Genomic DNA, 20,772 nt, shown 5'->3' on the forward strand with positions numbered 1-20,772 from the left:
AGTTCCTAGTGATTTTCCTCTACTAATTCCACACCTAATCTTTCTAAATCCATTCTGATTTGATGTTGAATTACTATTGCTGATACAAATGCATTTCCTGACTTACGACTCAGCGCATCCACTACCACGTTAGCTTTTCCTAGGTGGTAACTGATGGTACAGTCATAATCTTTAATCAACTCTAGCCACCTCCTATACCTCATATTTAAATCCTTTTGTGTGAAAAAGTATTTAATGTTTTTGTAGTCTATTAAGATCTCACACTTTCCACCGTACAGGTAATGCCTACAAATTTTTAACGCGAAAACTACTGCTGCCAATTCCAAATTGTGCATCGAGTAATTCTTCTCGTATTCCTTGAGCTGCCGAGAAGCGTATGTAATAACCTTCCCTTATTGCATCAGTATGCACCCAAGCCCTCTTTTAGATGCATCACTATAAATCACAAAATCACCATCTGTTGATGGGATGGTTAGAACCGGAGTAGTGACGAGTCGCTATTTCAATTCCTGGAAACTTTGTTTACATTCATTCATCCATTCATATCTTACACCCTTCGTGGTCAACTTTGTCAGAGGGCCTATTAATTAGAAAAACCTTTTATGAATCGACTATAATATCTTGCCAATCCCAAGAAACTTATAACCTCGTGGACATTCTTTGGTCTCGTCCAATCAACTACCACCTCTATCTTGCTTGGGTCCATTGAAATACTGTCCTTAGATACTACGTGTTCTAGAAATGCCACTTACTCCAACCAGAATTCGCATTTCTTGAACTTAGCATACAACTTCCTTTCTCTAAGCACTTGAAGGACCATCCTCAAATGATTTTTATGCTCCTTGGGGCTCTTTGAATAAACCAAATTTTCATCAATAAACACCACCACAAACTGATTCAGATATTGATGGAAGACCCTGTTCATCAGGTCCATAAATGCAACAGGGGCATTAGTTAGTCCAAATGGCATAACCAAGAATTCGTAATGATCATACCTAGTTCGGAACATAGTCTTTGGAACATGCTTTGCCTTGACCCTCACCTGATGGTATAAGATCAATTTTAGAGAAAACCTGTGTCCCTTGGAGCTGGTCAAATAGGTCATCAATTCGGGGTAGCGGGTATTTATTCCTAATCGTTACCTTGTTGATTTCCCGATAGTCAATGCACATTCTCATCGACCCATCTTTATTTTTAACAAACAATACTGGTGCACCCTACGGGGACACACTGGGTCTGATGAACCCCTTATCCAACAACTTATGTAACTATCCTTTTAATTCTTTCAACTCTGCTGGAGCCATTCGGTATGGAGCCTTAGAGATCGGAGTTGTTCTCAAAGATTGGTCGATAGCAAACTTGACTTCACAATCGAGAGGTAACTCTAGCAAATCCTCTAGAAACACATCAAAAAAAATCCCTCACTATCGGGATATCTTCCAACTTTGATTCCCCCTCTGGCGTTTCCTTCACACAGACCAGATACCCCTGGCATCCCTCCATAAGCAATCTCCTCGCCTGAATAGCTGATAACATCTGCGGTGAGGAGCGCACGCACATCTTAACATATCGGTACTCCTGCTCTCCTAGAGGTCTAAAGACTACCTCTTTCCTATAACAGTCAATATTAGCATAGTTTGTAGCCAACTAGTCCATCCCCAATATCACCTCAAACCCATGCATGTCGAGGACCGCCAAATTAGCAGGCAGTGACCTCCCATGAATACTGATTGGACAATCCCTAAGTATTCTCCTACACATGACTACGACTCCTGTCAGTGTAGCCACTGATAAACCAACATCCATTGGTTGAGCTTCTATCTCACATAACTTAATAAATTCTTGGGTTATAAATGAATGAGTCGCGTTTGAATCAAACAAAATAACAGTTTTACATGACAGAATAAAAATGGTACCTCTCGCCACATCGCCTTCCGCCTTTGCGTCTCCCAATGTGAGAGAGTAGACCCGCACCTAAGCAGTGTTTCTCTGCTGGCTCTCTCGGGGTGTCTGGTAGTTTCCCTAGAATTGTCTAGGAGTGGGAGCGTTACTCGGTGGCACTCAATAATCTCATGCCATGAAGCCAAGCCGACCGCATCGATGGCAGGTAATTACCCTAACCCAACACTTCCCTAAATGTTTCCTATAATATCGAGGGCAAGTAGGGGTTTCTAGATTACCCTGAGGAACTCGGTGTCCTACTACCTGCCGCTGGCCCACATCGTATCTCCTCCATTGTCCCTGACTGGTACTCGCCTGAAATCCAGGAGGCGTGGGCCTCTTCCTTTGTCTCTATCCTCCTGTACCCCTCTATCGACTAGTCTCTGCTACGGTGGCTTTATCCACCAACTCTAAAAAATATTGAACCTGCAAAACTTCCACCTGCTCATATATTTCTTGTCTCAACCCTCTCTCAAACTTCTACACCTTTCTGAACTCATCTAGGATTATAAATAGGGCAAAACGAGATAGCTCCATGAACTTAATAGGATATTGTGGCACTGTCAGATGACCCTAGGTCAAATTCAGAAACTCCTCCATCTTAGCATATGTAACAGAGGCAGGGAAGTACTGATCGAACAAGATCTCCTTAAAACGTCCCCAAGTCAGTGCTACAGGTACCGCCCTCTGCTCCTTCAAAAGCTTCATCGCTGACCACCATCGCTCAGCCTCTCCTATCAGCTTAAATGTTGCATACATAAATTTCTACTCATCAGTGCAATGTAGTACTTGTAGTGACCTGAAAAATAATGTTATTTAAATAATAAAGAGAAAGGGAAATGAGAACAGGAACAGAAGGAGGCAGCAAACTTCATCGACGAATGCTTCAGGTTTGTCGATGACATTGCATTTTGGATATAATAACCCAAGAAATTTTTCTAGGCCTCGTCGATGAACACAGAGGTTTCATCGACGAGGGTTCCTCAAGACCTCGTTGATGAGGTCCCGTGTCATCGACGAGAAGATACTGAGAAAGGATTTTTTAGAAGACTAAAATTCGTCGACGAGGGTGTAGATTTGTCGACGAACTTTTTACAGGACTCGTCAACAAGGTGACGTGGCTCGTCAACGAATCTCGCAATATAAATAGCCCTAAGCTCAGTTAATCACAGAAAAATCGATGGAAAACCTTCTCACTCCCTCTCATACGGTTCTTCTTCCAATTTTCTTTGATTTCGGCCCCGTCGAATTGACGATCTAAGGCCACCATGACGCTCCTGGCGGAGTTCTCTTCAAGTCTGCTGGGGTGGATTGTCTGTGGGATTGAGTTGAATTTCTCCCTAGAATCAAGGTAAGGTCTTTGATTCAATTTTTGGCTTTCTGGCAGTTGTAGGAAATGATGTAGGCCAAGAAATATTGATATTCTATTATGGAAAATATGGTTTTCAAGATGGGGAATAGGAAGCCCTGCGGGTGTAGAACCAGTATACGATAGGGGCTTTTTGACAGTTAGGTAAGGGAAACATACTATGCTAGGAAAACTTAGTATGATTTTAGTATAAAGTTTATGTTTTTACCATATTATTATTCAGAGCAAAAATTTATGCAACTTATTATTGATGTTAAAATATTTTAAATTACCGTGTGGCATGAGAGCATGAATACAGTATAGAAGCATGTTTTTATAGTATTTTCAAGAACATATTTTACAGAATATATAGACAGTGAAATGCGTTTACTGTATCTTTCAGAATACCATGACTTTATAGTTTTACGGTACTATGACATACAGATTTATAGTTTATCTCAGAAAAATACAATTGATATAGTTACAGATTATTACAGCATCATGGTTTGTACAGTTATTACAGAATCATGGTAAAACAGTTAGTTGAATATAGAAACGTATTATATAGTATCAAACCCTGATGGAGCAGACAGCAGAGCACGGTACCGTAGTTACATATATACAGATATTCAGTTTAGAGTGCAACCACTTAACTCAAATAGTAAGTGGTATGAGGTTGATCATGCCTAGTTGTGGACAGGCTCCCCATCAAATATGGGTTGAGGAGGGTCAATCTGACCGAGGAGTAGAGTGGTTTACCCTGGTAGGCCACCCAGGATAGATCCAACCTTCGGCCCGCACAACCTTGTCATGAGGGGTTAAATCATGACATACAGCCATCTAGGAAAATATTTTCAGATATTATAGTATTATCAGACTTTCCCGAAATAGTAGTATTATTATGAAAAGTAACTTCATACAGTTTGACATGTTATGTAGTATCAGCATTTTCAGATTTAGTTATTTGAACTACTTTTAACTCAGATTAATTTTTAAAGATCCATATCTCAGTAGCCACACACTAGTGATAACATGTTTTGTCTTATTGAGCTTTGTCTCATCTCAGTGTTGAACTATTTTTTTTTCAAGTGAGCTAGTTGGGTGAGCGGGGCAGGCTCACAGATAGAGGAGCTGTTAGTCTGCCCTTTTTGAGGTTGAGTGTTTTTGGAGTACAATTTTGTTAGCCCTGATATTAGTAATAGTAGTTCTTGAGAGTACAGTGAAATATGTAATATTTGTGGAATATTTAGACACTTTGGTATTGTATATTTTTAGAATTGTATTTATATGGATTCTGCTTCTCGTTGTCTAGGTTGATGGTTTGGTTTAGTTTAGTAGGTATCAGAGCATTATGGATTTTATAGTAAATATATATAAAAAATAAAAAACCAGTTAAAGATAGGTCGTTATAGTACTACTAGGATCTTCTCAATATCCAGCATCCAATTCTCTGTCATAATCGGGTCGACACTTCCTAGAAAAGCCAGGGGATTCATCCGAGTCAATTGCTTTATGGTGTAGCTCTGATAAATTGGCGGGAAACCCCTGCTCCCTGGAACTCCGTGCTATCTCCGCCATAACCAACCGAGCCATGCTACGCAGGACTTGATCTGAGTCACTGGCACTCGAGCTGGAAGCCCCCACATGGCTACTACCTCCAGCATTCGCATTATTATTTCTGTGGTCCATCCTGAATATAGGACAAAAATAGTCTTAGAATTTCAATATCTGAATGTGACGGGTACTATTATCTAATTAAGAAAACAATTTAACATTTCACATATTCATTGTAAACATCAACACACAACTCATACACAAAACAATTAACAGTTTTTCTGAGACCTCCGAAACCGTCGACGAAAAACCTGAGATCCCTTCCCCTGCCACACAAAACAGTCGACAGTTTGACCCAAAACCCTTAACTAATCCTACACTTAACCATTTCAAGGACAAAACCTCTAATCCATAAAAAAATTGACCCATCTAACCAACTAACGTCTCAAATTTCAGTCTCTTTGCTCATAAACAAGGACCATTAATGGTTTGCCTTAATTTTCCTGAAATTGTTGTCGCAAGAAAGTCACAGAAGGCTATCAATGGATTCTTGCTTCCAGGCTTCGAAACCAAAACCCAAGATTCTATCTAGCTTCCAATAATGTATTGCTAGATTCCGAATCTACCAATTTCCTATCCTCATCAAGATACATTCCTATACTCTGGTATTATTATCTATTGCAGTCTGCAGAACCTAGTAACCTAGGCTTTGATACCATAATTGTAACGACTCTGTAAATTCTACTATAAAAATACTTTGATACCATAATAATATCAACAAAGTCAACCCGGACACAAAGTGGGGCACCGGTGATACACTTATCCATGAATACATCCTATCATTGCAGCAGAAAACGTAACACCCCTAATCCTTATGTAAAATAGTAGAGTTCTAAAGTCTCCATAAATATACATATAAACCCCCCAAAAATCCATAAAATATCTCCTTATTCCAAAAACACATACCTTGAACGACAATAACTAGGCTTCCTCTACTTCGGAGCTCGCTCCATTCGACTGTCTGGATTTTCCAAAATATTTAAGATTCTTGGGGTGAGACACCTTTCAGTAAGAAGGAATAAATTATTATCAGTGTGTGACAATATGAGTTTTAGTGTTCCAAATATACATACATTATTCAATTAAATTTAATTGACAAAACATGTAACTTGAATTCACACACACACACACACACACACACACACACATATATATTTATGAAAACACATATTTCTCTGCAATAATTAAATCATCATACATATACGTATACATAAAGAATTTTTCCTCTAAATGGACGTTCATACATCATCATGTAATAAGCCCACATGATCGGGTTGTGCGGCCCAAAGGCGGGACTTAGCCATGGCTGGCCTACCACTAGGCTAAGTCAAACTGTACGCGTCTATAGTACGATTGGCCTACTGCAGCCTGGTTTGGACCCAGGGGCGGTCAATATCTCTCCACAGGCCCAATCGACTTCCAATACCAACACCCTTGTCGAGTAGTGTGGTTGCACAAACTATCATTATCATAGCTACGGTATCGTGCTCCAAACATCAATGAAATAGTCCATCAGGGCTCTACTACCGTATAGCATATAATATAGCCATATAAAATCTGACATGTTCTTAATTTATTATGTATAAAATCATATCATAACATATCTCGGCACACAACCATATATATATATATATATATATATATATATATCATATTTCCATAATTTTTATACAACTTTTCTAAAAATCAGTATATACTCATGCCACACAATTTGAGTATTAAATCGTAGTTTAATAACTTCCTGGAAGAATATACATACATTTCACTAAAAATAAAACGAATCATCTTCCTTTAGGGTTTAATCAATTCATAATAATAATAATAATAATCCAAAATTCAATTTTCATATATCTGAATACCCAGAATATATATATATATATATATATCAATTTCTGCAACCACATATTATAATTTAATTAGTTAAATTTTAGAAAATGCCTGACCTAATTTATTCCCCTTACTTGTTTACTGAGAATGTGCCTGCAAGGATCCTAAACCGACGCCTGCGGTGTACAAAATCCTGTAATCATATATTTTAGTTTAATAAGCTAAATCCCGAAATAATTACTATCCTAACATCCCTAAACGTTCCCATTAACCGGTTAAATTCTAGAATGACATGCATAATTTATTTTTCTTACCTTAACTTTGGAGTGGTGCCTAAGATCCTCAAACCACGAATCTGCTTCGATTAACTTGTTATGGATTGTCGCTAGGACCCCGTAGTGGCGTTCGTTTTTTGATTTGACTTACGAAAGGAGAAAAATCTTAGAGAGAGAATAGGGACGGAGAGAGAAAGTTGAAGATGGCGTGAGGGGGTCTCAAGAATTTCAATCTCAGTGAAATCGGATACTTTTACTTCTATATATATATATATTATAATAATATATAATTATATTGTATTAATATATTATATCATATTATATTATTTAATTAATTATTAAATAAATAATTAGTTATTATTATTATTATTTTTGAATCACTACACAAAGTCCTTCCCAATTTTCTATCTTTCAATCTTCTGTGAGTAACCATTATTTTGCTTAATCTCTCCCGCCCCTTTTTTTTACATCCTTTCTTCTTTTCTCTCCCTTAGCAATTCCCAATCTTACTTTTTGTCTCTCTTTTCTTAATATAGGAAAACCTTCCACCTCTCATTTATTTCTCTAAGAAGTCTCTATTTATAGGCAAGAAGGAATAACCAATCAATTTTATTAATCAATCAATTTTAAACTAATTGATAGTGATTAATCTAATTGATTGGTTGACTTTTTATTTAATTTATTTACATTTGTCAACTCATTTCTAACTAAAAACTCGCCCTTTTACGTGTGTAGGTCCACAAGAATCTAAGGCCGCTTGAAGTTGTTGTTTTTTTTTTTTTCATTTTTTTTCATGTATTTATTATTTTTCAATTGTATTAATGAAAATTTATAATTATTATTACAAGATGAATTAATGTATGCATGCTTGAAACGGGTGGTGAGGATGAGCGAGATGAGAGACCGTGCCTAGGAGAAGACCCTAGAGGACATCAAAATTAAAACAAGTAAATTAAAGAAATATCAGATTTTGCTATATAAAGCTTCAGACAAAATGGGGTGCCAACAAATCCTGAGAATTTTTATGAGCCGTATTATTACACATTAACATAGTCCCACTAGAGATTAATTCACATAAGGAAAATCAATCCCTATTGGGATACATAAGAAATAAGTAAGATGAAATCATGACCTAATGATTTTTGAAGTATACATCACTAGTCGCGAAAATAACAAATTTTACACCTTTGGATTCTTTGTTGGCAATACCTACTCCGGCCTCTTTCTCATATCTTCTTTGGTTACGACATTTTTTGTTTTCTTTTGTTCTTTAAGTTGTAACAATTAGCCTTGTGACCCTAAACCCTAAACCCTAAATCCTAAACCCTAAATTCACTTGTCTTGATCAAGGTAAGGATTTGGGGGATTAAAGTGAGTAAATTAATACACAAAAATCAAAATTAGATAATAAATAATATGACAAGATGTTATCAAAACAATTGAAAATAAGTTTCTCCAAACAAAAATAATTAAAAATCTGCAATAAAAATTAAAGACAAATAACATATACAAGATTGTCGTGCAATTTAATTTTTCACTTAAAAATTAAAAATTAGGAAATAAAAATGATGCCATACAAGATTACGATCGGAACTTGAATGTCATGTTTTTAGTTTATATTTACCCAGATTTAAAAAATAAGATAATATAATTTTAAATTAATTTTTATTTAAATTTGTATAAATTTAAATTTAAATTTTAATCCCAAGCTAAAATTTAAATAGTGTTTGAGAGTACATTTTTTGGACTTAATATTTAAATTTTAATGTAAATTTTAAAAAATAAATAAATAAAATAAAATAAAATATATATAAATTCGAATCTAATATTTAAATTCTATACTTTTAAACAGAAAATTATTACTTAATGTATTATTTTTATAAAATAATTCAATATTTTTCTATCGAATTACAGCAAAAAGAAACAACTGTCGAGTACGGAGCTCCCCTCCCAACTCCCAGCAGGTAGTAGGATGTGGTGGGCGCCTTCCGCTGGACATGGATTCCGTTATCCACCCAGCTCCTCCCTCCCTCCCTCGGTCCTCCCTCTCTCCCTTCCCTTGTAATTCTCTGCACTCTTCTCCAGTTCTTCACTGCAAACCATCGCCGCCTTCACCGCTCTCTTCTGCTTCCTTCCCTAAAACGCCCCCTCGGCTCTCCAGACCCAAACCTCGTTACCCTTCTTTATCCGCTTCACCTGCCGAACTCCTTCCAAATCCACCACCTCCCCTTTCCCCTTCACATTCAGAGTCAGCGGAGTTTCTTGTTGATGATTATTACAATTTGCTCCACCTATCGGTTCGGTACAATGACGTTGAGCTCGTGGAAGCTGTCCACGCCTCGATTCTCAAGCTTGAAGACGACACCCGTCTGGGAACTGCTCTCATGGTGGCTTACCTCAAGCTGGGCATGGTTGCCGATGCCTACGAGGTCTTTGTTGGCCTTTCGTCCCCCGACGTAGTTTCGTACACGGCAATGGTTTCGGGTTTCGCCAAGTCAGGCCGAGAAGCTGAAGCCGTCGATCTCTTCTATGAGATGAGAAGTTCAGGTATTGAGCCCAATGAGTATAGCTTTGTTGCGATATTGACAGCCTGCATTCGTGTTGCTGAGTTGCAGTTGGGATTTCAAGTTCATGCCATGGTTTTAAAAATGGGTTACTTGAATTGCACTTTTGTTTCAAATGCACTTATGGGTTTGTATTGTACGTGTGGGTGTTTAGATTTCGTGCTTGACTTGTTTGATGAAATGCACAAGAGGGATATTGCTTCGTGGAATACTGTGATATCAAGCGTGGTGAAGGAGTTGATGTATCAGAGGGCATTTGAATTGTTCCGCAATATGCAACGAAGTGATAGATTAAAAGTTGACCGATTTACACTTTCGATTCTTCTGGCTGCCTCTGCTGGGACCTTTGCTTTAACGGAAGGCCAGGAAATTCATGCCCATGCACTTAGAATGGGTTTTGAGTCTGATTTGAGTGTTAACAATGCGCTTATTGGATTTTATGCAAAATGTGGCAGCATAAAAGATGTGATAGCTTTGTTTGAGAGGATGGCCATGAAAGATGTCATTACTTGGACTGAAATGATAACAGCATACATGGACTTCGGGATGGTGGATTTTGCCATGCAGATATTTGATAAGATGCCAGAGAGGAATTGCGTTTCTTATAATGCTCTTTTATCAGGATTTTGTCACAATGGTGAAGAGTCAAGGGCTTTGAATTTGTTTCTTAGAATGGTGGAAGAGGGCGTAGAGTTAACAGATTTTACTTTGACTAGTGTGGTTAAAGCTTGTGGTTTGCTCATGGAAGTGAGAATTAGCCAGCAGATTCATGGCTTCATTGTCAAATTTGGTTTTGGTTTGAATGACTGTATTGAAGCTGCATTGGTTGATATGTACACAAGGTGCGCAAGTATGGTCGATGCCCATAAGCTGTTTGATCATTGGCCATCTCAGTGGGACAGTTCAATAATTTGGGCATCAATGATATGTGGCTATGCTCGGAATGGGCAGCCAGAGGAAGCAATTTCTCTTTTCTGTCAAAAGCTTTTTGAAGAAACCGTGGTTTTAGATGAGGTTGCATCAACTGCAACGCTTGGTGTTTGTGGAACTTTAGGATTTCAGGAGATGGGGGAGCAAATCCACTGTCATGCAGTTAAGTCTGGGTTCCTATCTGATTCAGGGATAGGGAATGCTATTTTAAGCATGTATTCTAAGTGTGGGAACATGGATTCTGCTATTAAGGTTTTCAATTTTATGCCCTCACATGATATTGTCTCATGGAATGGTTTGATTGCTGGCCACCTTTTGCACAGGTGGGGGGATGAGGCTTTGGCTGTCTGGTCAAAGATGGAGGAAGCAAATATAAGGCCAGACACTGTTACATTTGTCTTGATTATTTCAGCTTACAAACACACTAATGCAAATTTAGTTGATGATTGTCGTAAACTGTTCCGCTCAATGAAAACCATGTATGACATTGAACCCACTTCAGAGCATTATGCATCTTTAGTTGATGTTTTAGGTTACTGGGGTCTCTTTGAAGAAGCAGAGGAAGTGATAAATATGATGCCTTTTGAGCCTGAGGTTTCTGTTTGGCGAGCTTTGCTTGATACTTGTAGAATCCATTTAAATACAGCCCTTGGAAAATGGGCTGCAAAGTGCATACTTGCTATGGAACCACAGGATCCATCCACATACATACTTGTGTCAAATCTGTATTCTGCATCTGGGAGATGGCATTGCTCTGAAAGAGTTAGGGAGGAAATGAGAGAGAAAGGATTACGGAAACACCCAGCCCGAAGCTGGATCATTCATCAAAACTGGGTTCATTCATTCTATTCAAGAGATAAATCCCATTCTCAATGGATAGACATCTACCGTGGTTTGGAAATACTAATTTTGGAATGCCTAAAAGCTGGATATGTGCCAGATACGAGTTTTGTTCTTCATGAAGTGGAGGAGCATCAGAAGAAGGATTTCTTGTTCTATCATAGTGCAAAATTAGCTGTAACCTATGGTCTTTTGATGACCAAGAGAGGGCAACCCATTCGTGTCGTCAAGAACATCCATCTATGTGGGGACTGCCATACATTTTTGAAGTATGTTTCTGCTGTTACAAGGAGAGAGATATCTCTGAGGGATGCTTCAGGGTTTCATTGTTTTGTGAGTGGTCAGTGCTCATGCAATGATCGCCGGTAAATATTCTATGCTAATTTACTAGGTCTCACGATCTTCTATGTTCTGGAATACTGCTCCCCCCCCCCCCCCTCTTAACATTTTTGAATGATTGAGAATTCTCATGTAGTTGTGATGTACATGGATCATAATTTTAAATGTGTAAAGAAAATGATTACATATTGTTGTAAATGAACCTTCATCTGAGAGCAATTCTTTGTATAGATAAAGATATTTGAAATAATTGGTAAATGTAATGCGTTTGATTGTTAATACTCCTGATTGAATAACATCAATTGCAACCTGTGTTGTAAATTAAAAGAATAGAGGGATATGAGCATTAGATTGAGGCTTGGAAGGGTTCAGCCCTTCATAATATTTGGAGGGGAAAATTTCAGCTGCGAGCTCTTGATAGTGAGGATCTGCTGCATTTGAGTGTCTTCTACCCTTTTTTCCTTTTCCTTTACTCCTTCTTTCCATGTGAAGAGTTGGGAAGATAGAGGGTTCCTTGTTCTCATATCAAAAGTGAATCAGTCCTGATAAACCGATTTAGACAATGAGATTGTAATTAGATATAAAAATTTGAAAAGTTCTAACAAACTGCTAACTTAAGCAATTAAAATTTTCCTCTCATCTGTTCTTTGATTTTTATTTTTTTAGGGTGAAGCATCAAGAACAATGCATGGAAATACAACAGAATAAGGAGTTTGTGAGGGCATGAGTGAAAGTTATGGAAAGAGCAACAAGAGCTTAATGTAAACAAGTAGTGCTCTGCTTTTACGTGAAATTCTGTATGACATCAAAAGTAAACAAACAGCTTGTGAATTATAAAGAAACCAGATTTAATTAACTATCATGAAAAAATCAGTCCTCATGGAAGCAAGCAGAATGGAAAAGGGCTTTGACTTAATCCATGTCCAATTTGACCTAGGGTGAGTTTGGCCCCCTTTTTTGTTAAACAATATGTTTTGGTAAACAGCATTTCCAGCTTTTAAAAGCCATTTTTAGCTTTTTTAGTGAGCTTTTAAAAGTTACAGATTTGAAACTTTTAAAAGCTAAAAGCTAGCTTTTTCTCCAACGAATTATTCAATTCCATTGTTGTCCTTATTTTTTATTTTTTAAATATTACAAAACTATTAATGCATTAATTATATTTCCTAAAAATACATATCTATTTTAGTCATTTTGAATACTTTTAGGCACCTTACAACTTTTTTGCCAAACGCTAAAAGCCAGTTTTTTCTTTCTAATAGCTCCTTTTTCACAAGGGGAACATTTTTAAAACAATTTCAAAAAGATTCTTTTCGCCAGCTTCTTTTTTAAAGGTCCTTTTAAAAAGCCATAGGGAGGGTGGGTGGTGGGGGGAACTAACCCCAAATATCCTTAACCATTGGTCAGTAGCATCAGTGAACCGACTGGTTTAACCAGACCATATCTGATAGAATCAATCCAGACAAGGGCAGCTTGGTGCACAAAGCTCCAGCGTATGCAGGGTCCAGGGAAGGGGTGGACCACAATAGGTCTATAGTAAAGGAGTCATGGTGACAAAGACTAATTTGAGTTAGTTCAGAGAGACACCACAAATTGAAGGATTGGAAAAACCCTTGTATAAAATATCATTTGAAGGCCTTCATGATGCATGTTTATGGTTAATGGGCAGGTTTTGTCTCTTCACATGTAGACATAGATTTTAGTGCTTAGTAGGATTAACTTGCAGCTCCATTGCTACACTTGTGCCTGCATGTGTGTGATGTGTTGTGAGGTACTTGATCTACAATGGTTGCAACAATTCAATGAGTTTCAAGATTGGTTTGTTATGCTACGAGCTGAATTTTCAATCATATTGCAAATGATGTGGTCCACTTGAGTGCTGGCTTGTGTTCTTGTTCACCATTATTTCACTAATCAATGTTTGATGGTGAATTCTTTGTAGCAGGGAAGAATAAGAAACCTGTTTGGGAAAGAGGTTCATCCTGAAAGCCGCACTCCTTATTCAAGAAATTTAGGAAATTTTAATTTTTGAGTTATTTTACTTTTTTTAGCTATTTATTTAAGGAAACCATATTTAGTTTAACTTTGGGAAGTAGATTTCTGGACTACGCTATTTATATGGCTGGAATCGAAGTTTTGGGTTTGGCCCTTGATTTCTTTGTATGGAATGTTCTGCACCAGGATAAATCTGTTGATTGATCAAGATGAACGTGTTGTTTGCTTATAGGAGCAGTGGCATTGCAATATGCAGTTTTGAGGATTTTGAAGAGTGGAATTGTTGATAGCGCTGGTAGCTAGAAGCTTTCTTACAAAAAAGCTTTGAAGTTTGAACAGTGAGTGATCTCCTTGACAAAAGGTAATTGGACAACCTTAGTTTGAATGATTAGCTGTGTTAGCCAAATGAAATACACTTGCTTGTTTCACTTGAAACTTCAATTGCTCCCGTTGGAAAAAAAAACTGCTTTTCTCTATGACTTCCATGAGTGATCAATACTGAACTTCATTTCAGATCTATGTACTACATTGTCTTCTACCATGTGTCACATTCTTATTTTTCTTTTGGAGGCAGGGTCCGGGCGGGGTGGGGCTTCTATGGTACTCTATCTCTCTCAATTTCTTTATGCATTTTCCCATCTGAGTTCCTGAAGATGAAGGATCCTTTAAATCTATACAAAATCAATCCCACTTCTCCTCAATACATGATCCCTTTCCAAGCCTTCTTCTTCAGTGTGTTGTGGACTGGGAAGGCTGAAGAGGGTTGCTGGATGAGAGCGGGAAGGAAAGGAAGTAATATATGGGAGAGATGGCACTAGGCTTAAGACATGCAAAGGCACTGACCGAAGAGAAGGAACTGCGCACTCATTCCAGTGGAATAGGAGCATTTGCTTTATCTTTCTCATAGTTGATAATGGGTTTCTTGATTTCCCTCCATAATTTCTTATTTTTGGCTTATTTTTATCACCAAAAACATGAAAATAGTTCTTCCTTCTCCTTCTCCTTCTCCTTTTTTTTTTTAAATAATAATTTGGCATGGAATTCGATTAATGGAGACAGTTTGATGCTTTGATTTTTAAGAGTGAAGGAGTTAAAAGATATTTTGCGAATTTGGTGGTTTCCTAGAGTTCAATGATCTCAGGCTTCTCAGCTAAGAAATATTCATGGTACGCTTTGCTTTTAAGGATGACACAAGGAAAACCCTAATCGTTCAATGGGGTTTTGGGAGAGAAATCCAAGCTGGGCATATATTACCCACAGCATTTTAAAAAGCAGATTTATAGAGGGACATTTCTATGAAGAAATTTATTTGAGGCCATTTAGTTCATCCCCAACCAAATGTCTTTGTCTTCCTATGAAGACATTTGATTGGGACTGCCAGATTCATCTGGTTGCAACTGCCCATCCCCAACCAATGAACCTTCCTGCTATCGAACAAGCTACTGATTTATTGTAGTTGGGATTGCATATGAAGCAACAAAGGATGCTCATGGTGTTTGCATTTTGACCAAGTGGCAAAAGGTTAAATAACTTGAGTACCAAATGATTAATATGCAAGAGCCTGCATTTCTGTTTGATAATCTGAATGTCTGGTAAATTTCTGGTAAATTTGTAGTCTTTGATTCACTACAATTTTTTTTTCCCTCTTCTGTTCTCATTTCCTTAATGGCTTTGTGGAGGGGGTTCTTGAGAAGGGAGGGGAGCTTTGTTGTACGCAAGTAATGTATGTTCTGGAGAGGGCCCCAGAGAGGAGAGCTGGACAATTCCTGAGAAACTCAAGCATGGATTGTGGCAGGTGGAGGTATTCTGATGGCTAAAGGGATTCCCTGAAGTAGTGGGAATCCAAGGTGGAGAGCTCGATGGTTCAAGTTTCCAAAAGATCTCCTGTGAAGGATATCAGGGAATATTTATAGAGGAGAGAGAATGTTGCAAGGTTTCATCTTCCAATAATAGATTGACACATCATATCTCAATTAATGAATATGATCTATTATTTGAGTGAATCCTGCAATGACACATGGGTTTGGTTAAGAAGAAATAAAAGAAAGGAACATGTGTCATGAATGACATACGGATGCCAAATGACATGTGGACACCTGAGCAACTTATGAAAAGGCTAAGGGTTAGGAACCCACTTGGCGAATCTTGACTCTAGCCCACCAAGCCAAACTCTTTAGAACATCCCAAGATCAAGATTGGTAGAGATCCTGCTACGTGTTTTTATGGCCAATCTCGACACACACCATCAATATTAACCTCTTGCAAGATCGTAGACATAATATTTAATTAATATGCTTATGCAAGTTTGACATTGATCAAGTCAATCATTTAGGGCAAAGTGGTACTTTACACATTACATTTAGTCCCCTACAAAATTTTATTTAAATGCTTTGAAAAAATTCGTATGGAGCAAATTTTGTTAAATGCGACTATGTAAATGAGGCAAAGTAAAAGTTTGTTTTTTATTTTTTATAATAAAAGTGAGGTAAAATTTGAATTTTCCAATCCAAGTCTGAACATGAGAGGTTCCATACTTTTTCTTCTAAAAATTTCATCTGAAAAGAGTTAAAAGCGCAGGAGAATTGAGAGAAAGGAGCAAGTAACATAGCGAAGATTGACTAGCTTTCAACTTCAAACCAAGGTAAAAACTTTACTTAAATTTTTTTTTTTGGGAGGTGAGTCTCGTGGGAGTTGCGCACATGCAGGGAGGTCTGGGAGTCCTGTGGGAGTTATGCACATGTGGTGAGTCTAGGAGTCCTGCAGTAGTTGTGTGTGCGGGGAGTTTTTGGAGTCCTATAGGAGTTGCGCTCGCACATGGAGGTTTGAGACTCTCCTGCAGGGTTGTGTGTATAGAGACGTGTTTTTTTTTTTTTTTTTTTTTTTTTTGAAATCCACAAACTTTTTTTTTTCAAAAATAAGATGACAATATTTTTTTGAATTTTGAATTTTAGATTTTGAAAATTTTTGAATTTTTAAATATGCAATTCTTGTGAGGAATGTGCATGTTGGTAGTACGAGTTTGGTGGGATGCATGCGGGTAGTACCAATCCTGCAGGGTGTGTGCATGGGGACTGTGAGTCTCGCTGAGATTGTGTGTGGGGAGTGCTAGTCCTGTCGGGATTGTGCGGGCGAGGAGTATGCACATCCCATAGGACTTCAAATCCTGCAGGGTGTGTGCATAGGGACTGTGAGTCTCGCTGAGATTGTGTGTGGAGTGCTAGTCCTGTGGGGATTGTGCGGGTGAGGAGTATGCACATCCCATAGGACTTGCATGCGGGGGGACTGCACTTCTCCTGCTGTAGTTGTTTGCTAGATGCAGATTTTGTATGTTTTTGAAATATGTACAATTTTTTGGAAAGCTGCACAACATTTTCTTTTGAAGTCCAAATAATTTTTATTTAATATTTTTTATTTTTTATAAATATAGACATAAGAAGCTCTTTAAGACTTGGTGCAAAATTTAAGACACCTAAAAAAGTTATGATAGAATGTAGAACTTCCTTGGTATTTCCTTTTGCTCCAATTGCTTGGATTTGCGTTTTTTTTCATCATCTCGAATTGTTGGATCTATGGCATTCATGGAGATGACACATCTGAAAGTTACTGCACAATAATTTGGAAGAATCAATGACAATGGTTCTGCATATGAGAGACTCTAACAAGGAAGTCCTAGCTCATAGATCACATCCTTAGTATGAAGTTTTCCATGCAAGGAAGGCTTCACATTCAGGAAATTGCAATATGAGTCCATAAATATAGATGTAAAATAAATGATGCTAATGCTAGTGATCTTCCGAGAGAAATTGGTAGAGCCTCCCTTAATATCGGCGAGAGTAATGGTAGCAAAGATAACCATCATGATGGAGGGAATAAAGGAAGGGAAGATGTTCCTGAGACATCTCAATATTATTAGAATGATCTATTTGAAGCTCCTTGTCCCCTTTGGATTCTCCTAATTGCGTCATCCCTCCTTTAATTCCATGAGTAATAGGATTACATGATCTTGAGAATTTCTGAGTGCCTTGGGAGGATCCCACATATGTAGAGTTTCATAACTTTAGAGTACACAGTAGCACATGAATTATTTGGAGCATCTTTATAACCTTGTAGGCGAGTTCTGGGCAGGCTCCATATCAAGTGGAGAAAAATGTCGTTTTGATGCTTTTGGATGTTGCTACGCAAATATTATACATGTCACACACTCCTTGGAGTTCTATGCTTTAGTTTGATGTTGTGGTTTAGATGATAGAAATCTAAAGATGTTTTGGTTTTAAACTAGACACAACTTGAGAATTTAGGTACACTCCCAAGAGGGGGGGGGGGTTAAATTGGGTTTTTAAAATTTCTTTATAACTTTGTTTCACAAATTCCTTAGTTCAAGTATTAACCCAGCAAATTGATTTTCAGCAATCACACAAACACAATAATATTGATTAGCAACCTCAAAAGTACAGCCAACAATCCTTTGATACAAGTTTAATCCTTTATGAATAAATGATATTAAAGACCAGCTATATTAAAATTTCAGAACTTCAATATTCAATCAAAATTTTCTTCAACAATGAATAATAACAATGTTAAATAATTTCAGAAGATTAATTTTATAAAGCCTGAAACTTTCCTTTAATTAATTAAGCAAGATTAACTTCAGCTGAGATATAAAAATCAGTATTCAATCTTTGAACTTGTTAAAGCAATCAATGACAACCAATATGATCCTTGATTTCAAGTTTGAAACAAAATCAGTATTTCAGCATATATGCAGCAAATTCTCAATAAACATACACGCAGATTATATACTTGCAATAAAGTAAAGAGATTAGGGAAGAAGAGCTGAAGACCAGATTTTTTACAAGGTTCGGCTAGAAGCTTACGTCCTTGCCCCAAGCAACACACTGTGAGGATTTTCCTTTCCAACTTTTTTACCAGGCAAAGTTACAACCTCTCTCTGTATGAGGTGGAGATTCCTCTCTAACAAGAATACCCCTTCTTGCTAGGCAACTATCCAATATCCCTGAATCGTCAAAAAGAAAAAACAAGAAACAATTTCTGTTCATACAAGTAAAACTATCAATTAGAGCAGATTTGTACAAGTGAAAATCAATGTACTTCAGCAATAATCAATTTAAAAAAGTGAAGCTCAATAGAATATCACCGGGTTTTTGATTTGATTTAAAAATTTCAGTAGAAACGATCAGAATACCTTGAATAGTATCAGCAAAAACACAGCAATACTTTAGAGAAAATTTCAGCAAGAAAGCTTTGAACTTGTAATACGTATTTGCTTGATTGCTTGTTTGTAATTTGTGAAAATAACAAGTATTTATAGAGTAATAAAGTTACTTTATGTTTTCCCCAAGTTACTTGCAGTGTTTCCCAAGTAATCTCTAAGTTTGGAGTCCAAGAAACAAACTTCAGTCGACTATGCCCGAGGTCAGTCGCCTGAGCCTTTAAAGTTCAGCGTATTTTAAAAAACATAGTGTTGGGTCAGTCGCCTGAGCCTTAGTGGTCAGTCGCCTGTCTTGGTTCTGTTTGCTTTTTTAAAAAGCACATAAAAATGTCAGTCGCCTGATGATGTTTCATCAATCGCCTGTCCTACTTTCAGCTTAAGTGATTTTTCAAATTTTGATTTCAAAACTTTACGTGGATCTTGGAAAAACATAAGTAAGACTTTAAAACATTTTCCATGATTTTGAAATAAGCTCTCTAAGTCACTTAAAGTTCCTAAGAGCTTCAAACATTTATATTGAAATCGTGAAGTACTTACATGGGACTTCTTAGAGACTATAACTTTCTGAGCACCGAGTCTTCATAGTTTTGCTTGCATTCTTTGTGTCTTTCTTGAGCTCTTTCTTTAGCTTCATCAATACTCATGTCTTTAAGCACAATCGTCATTCAATCTCTTCAAACACTTGATGTTGATCTTTATGAAAGCATTTGAGCCCTGAAACATGTTAAGTATCCTTGATTTGTTATCATCAAAATTAAGATTCTAAGCCTTGTTAGGCCAATAATCTCTCCCTTTTTGATGATGACAAAGAAGGAGCAAAAGTGAGGTAGCCTTACCAAGGCTCCTCCTTACAATAAGCATAATCTCAACAAGATTTATAAAGTAGATCATTATTCATATCATATTATGATTGCATTGTAACTATCATCAGATTTCATCAAACTCAGTTTCATTTCATCAATTTCAATTCAAGCTCATATTTTAAGATCAATGTCATATTTTGTATTCAAGATCATTTCATCAAGTTCAATTGAAGCTTATATTTCAAGATTAATGTCATATTTTATATTCAAGATCAATGTCATATTTCATATTCAAGATTCATGCTTAGTTTTGCACTCAAACTTATTTTACATTTATTTTGCAAAAATCTCATACTCAACTGCATACTCAATTTTGCACTCAAACTTCTCCCCCTTTTGACATCAATCAAAAAGAGAAGGGCATAAAAAAAATAGACAAAGTCTATTGCATTAATCCATCATAAGCACAAAACAGAAAATTTCCATTCATCATGCATAAAAAGATAGACAATAAATCCCAAAATAGCATGAGAATAATCAAAAGAGCAAAAAAAAAATTGTATCAGGTGCACATATTACAATCAAAGTGAGTTTAAGCTAGGAAAGCATCTAAGCATCATCTGCATTGTCAGCTGCAGTTCCATCTTCATCCTCTTCACTATCATCGTCTTCATTCTCTTCAGAGGTAGTTTCCATAGGAGCCTTACCACTTGAAGAAGATGATCCGGCCATATATTGTTCAATCCTTTCAAGCCATTGATCAAGAGAAGTGTACTGCACTTGTAGTGAGCTAAAGCCTGAACGAACTTCATCATGAAGATCAGTGATTTGCTGCTGATAAGCAATGAACTAGGCAGGGGTATCATCTGTCGTAGAAGAAAGTGGCTGAGCTGGTTGCTCAAAACAGGTGGTTGTGGTTCCTGAGCTTGTCTTCATCGCCGACCATATTTAGGAAACCATCCTTGATCATGTTTCTCATAACCCATTTGTTTAAGTGTGGTAGAAGAGAAAAGGGCATAGTGGGTTCTCTTGATGAACAAGGTGGAAGGGGTGGCTACGCTAAGGTGTG

General features: G+C 37.2%; 1 protein-coding gene across 6 annotated transcripts in view; it reads left to right on the forward strand.

The window, feature by feature from the left end:
* The first annotated feature begins 8,936 nt into the window (after positions 1-8,936).
* Positions 8,937-20,772, forward strand: part of LOC131168682 (pentatricopeptide repeat-containing protein At5g03800) — a 42,647-nt gene continuing 30,811 nt past the window's right edge. For 3 of the 6 annotated variants that reach the window (XR_009140385.1, XR_009140386.1, XM_058128308.1), the window contains exon 1: positions 8,949-11,704. Coding sequence is in view for 2 of the 6 variants with exons in the window: in XM_058128308.1 (XP_057984291.1) it covers positions 9,003-11,704 (2,702 nt within the window). In the remaining 4 variants the exon portion in view is untranslated. Of the gene's footprint in view, positions 11,705-13,856; positions 14,032-20,772 lie in introns of all 6 variants that reach the window. The other 3 variants (XR_009140383.1, XR_009140384.1, XM_058128307.1) reach the window with 3 other exon arrangements.

The sequence above is a fragment of the Malania oleifera genome, chromosome 11 (assembly GCF_029873635.1).
Source record: "Malania oleifera isolate guangnan ecotype guangnan chromosome 11, ASM2987363v1, whole genome shotgun sequence".
NCBI lineage: Eukaryota > Viridiplantae > Streptophyta > Magnoliopsida > Santalales > Ximeniaceae > Malania > Malania oleifera.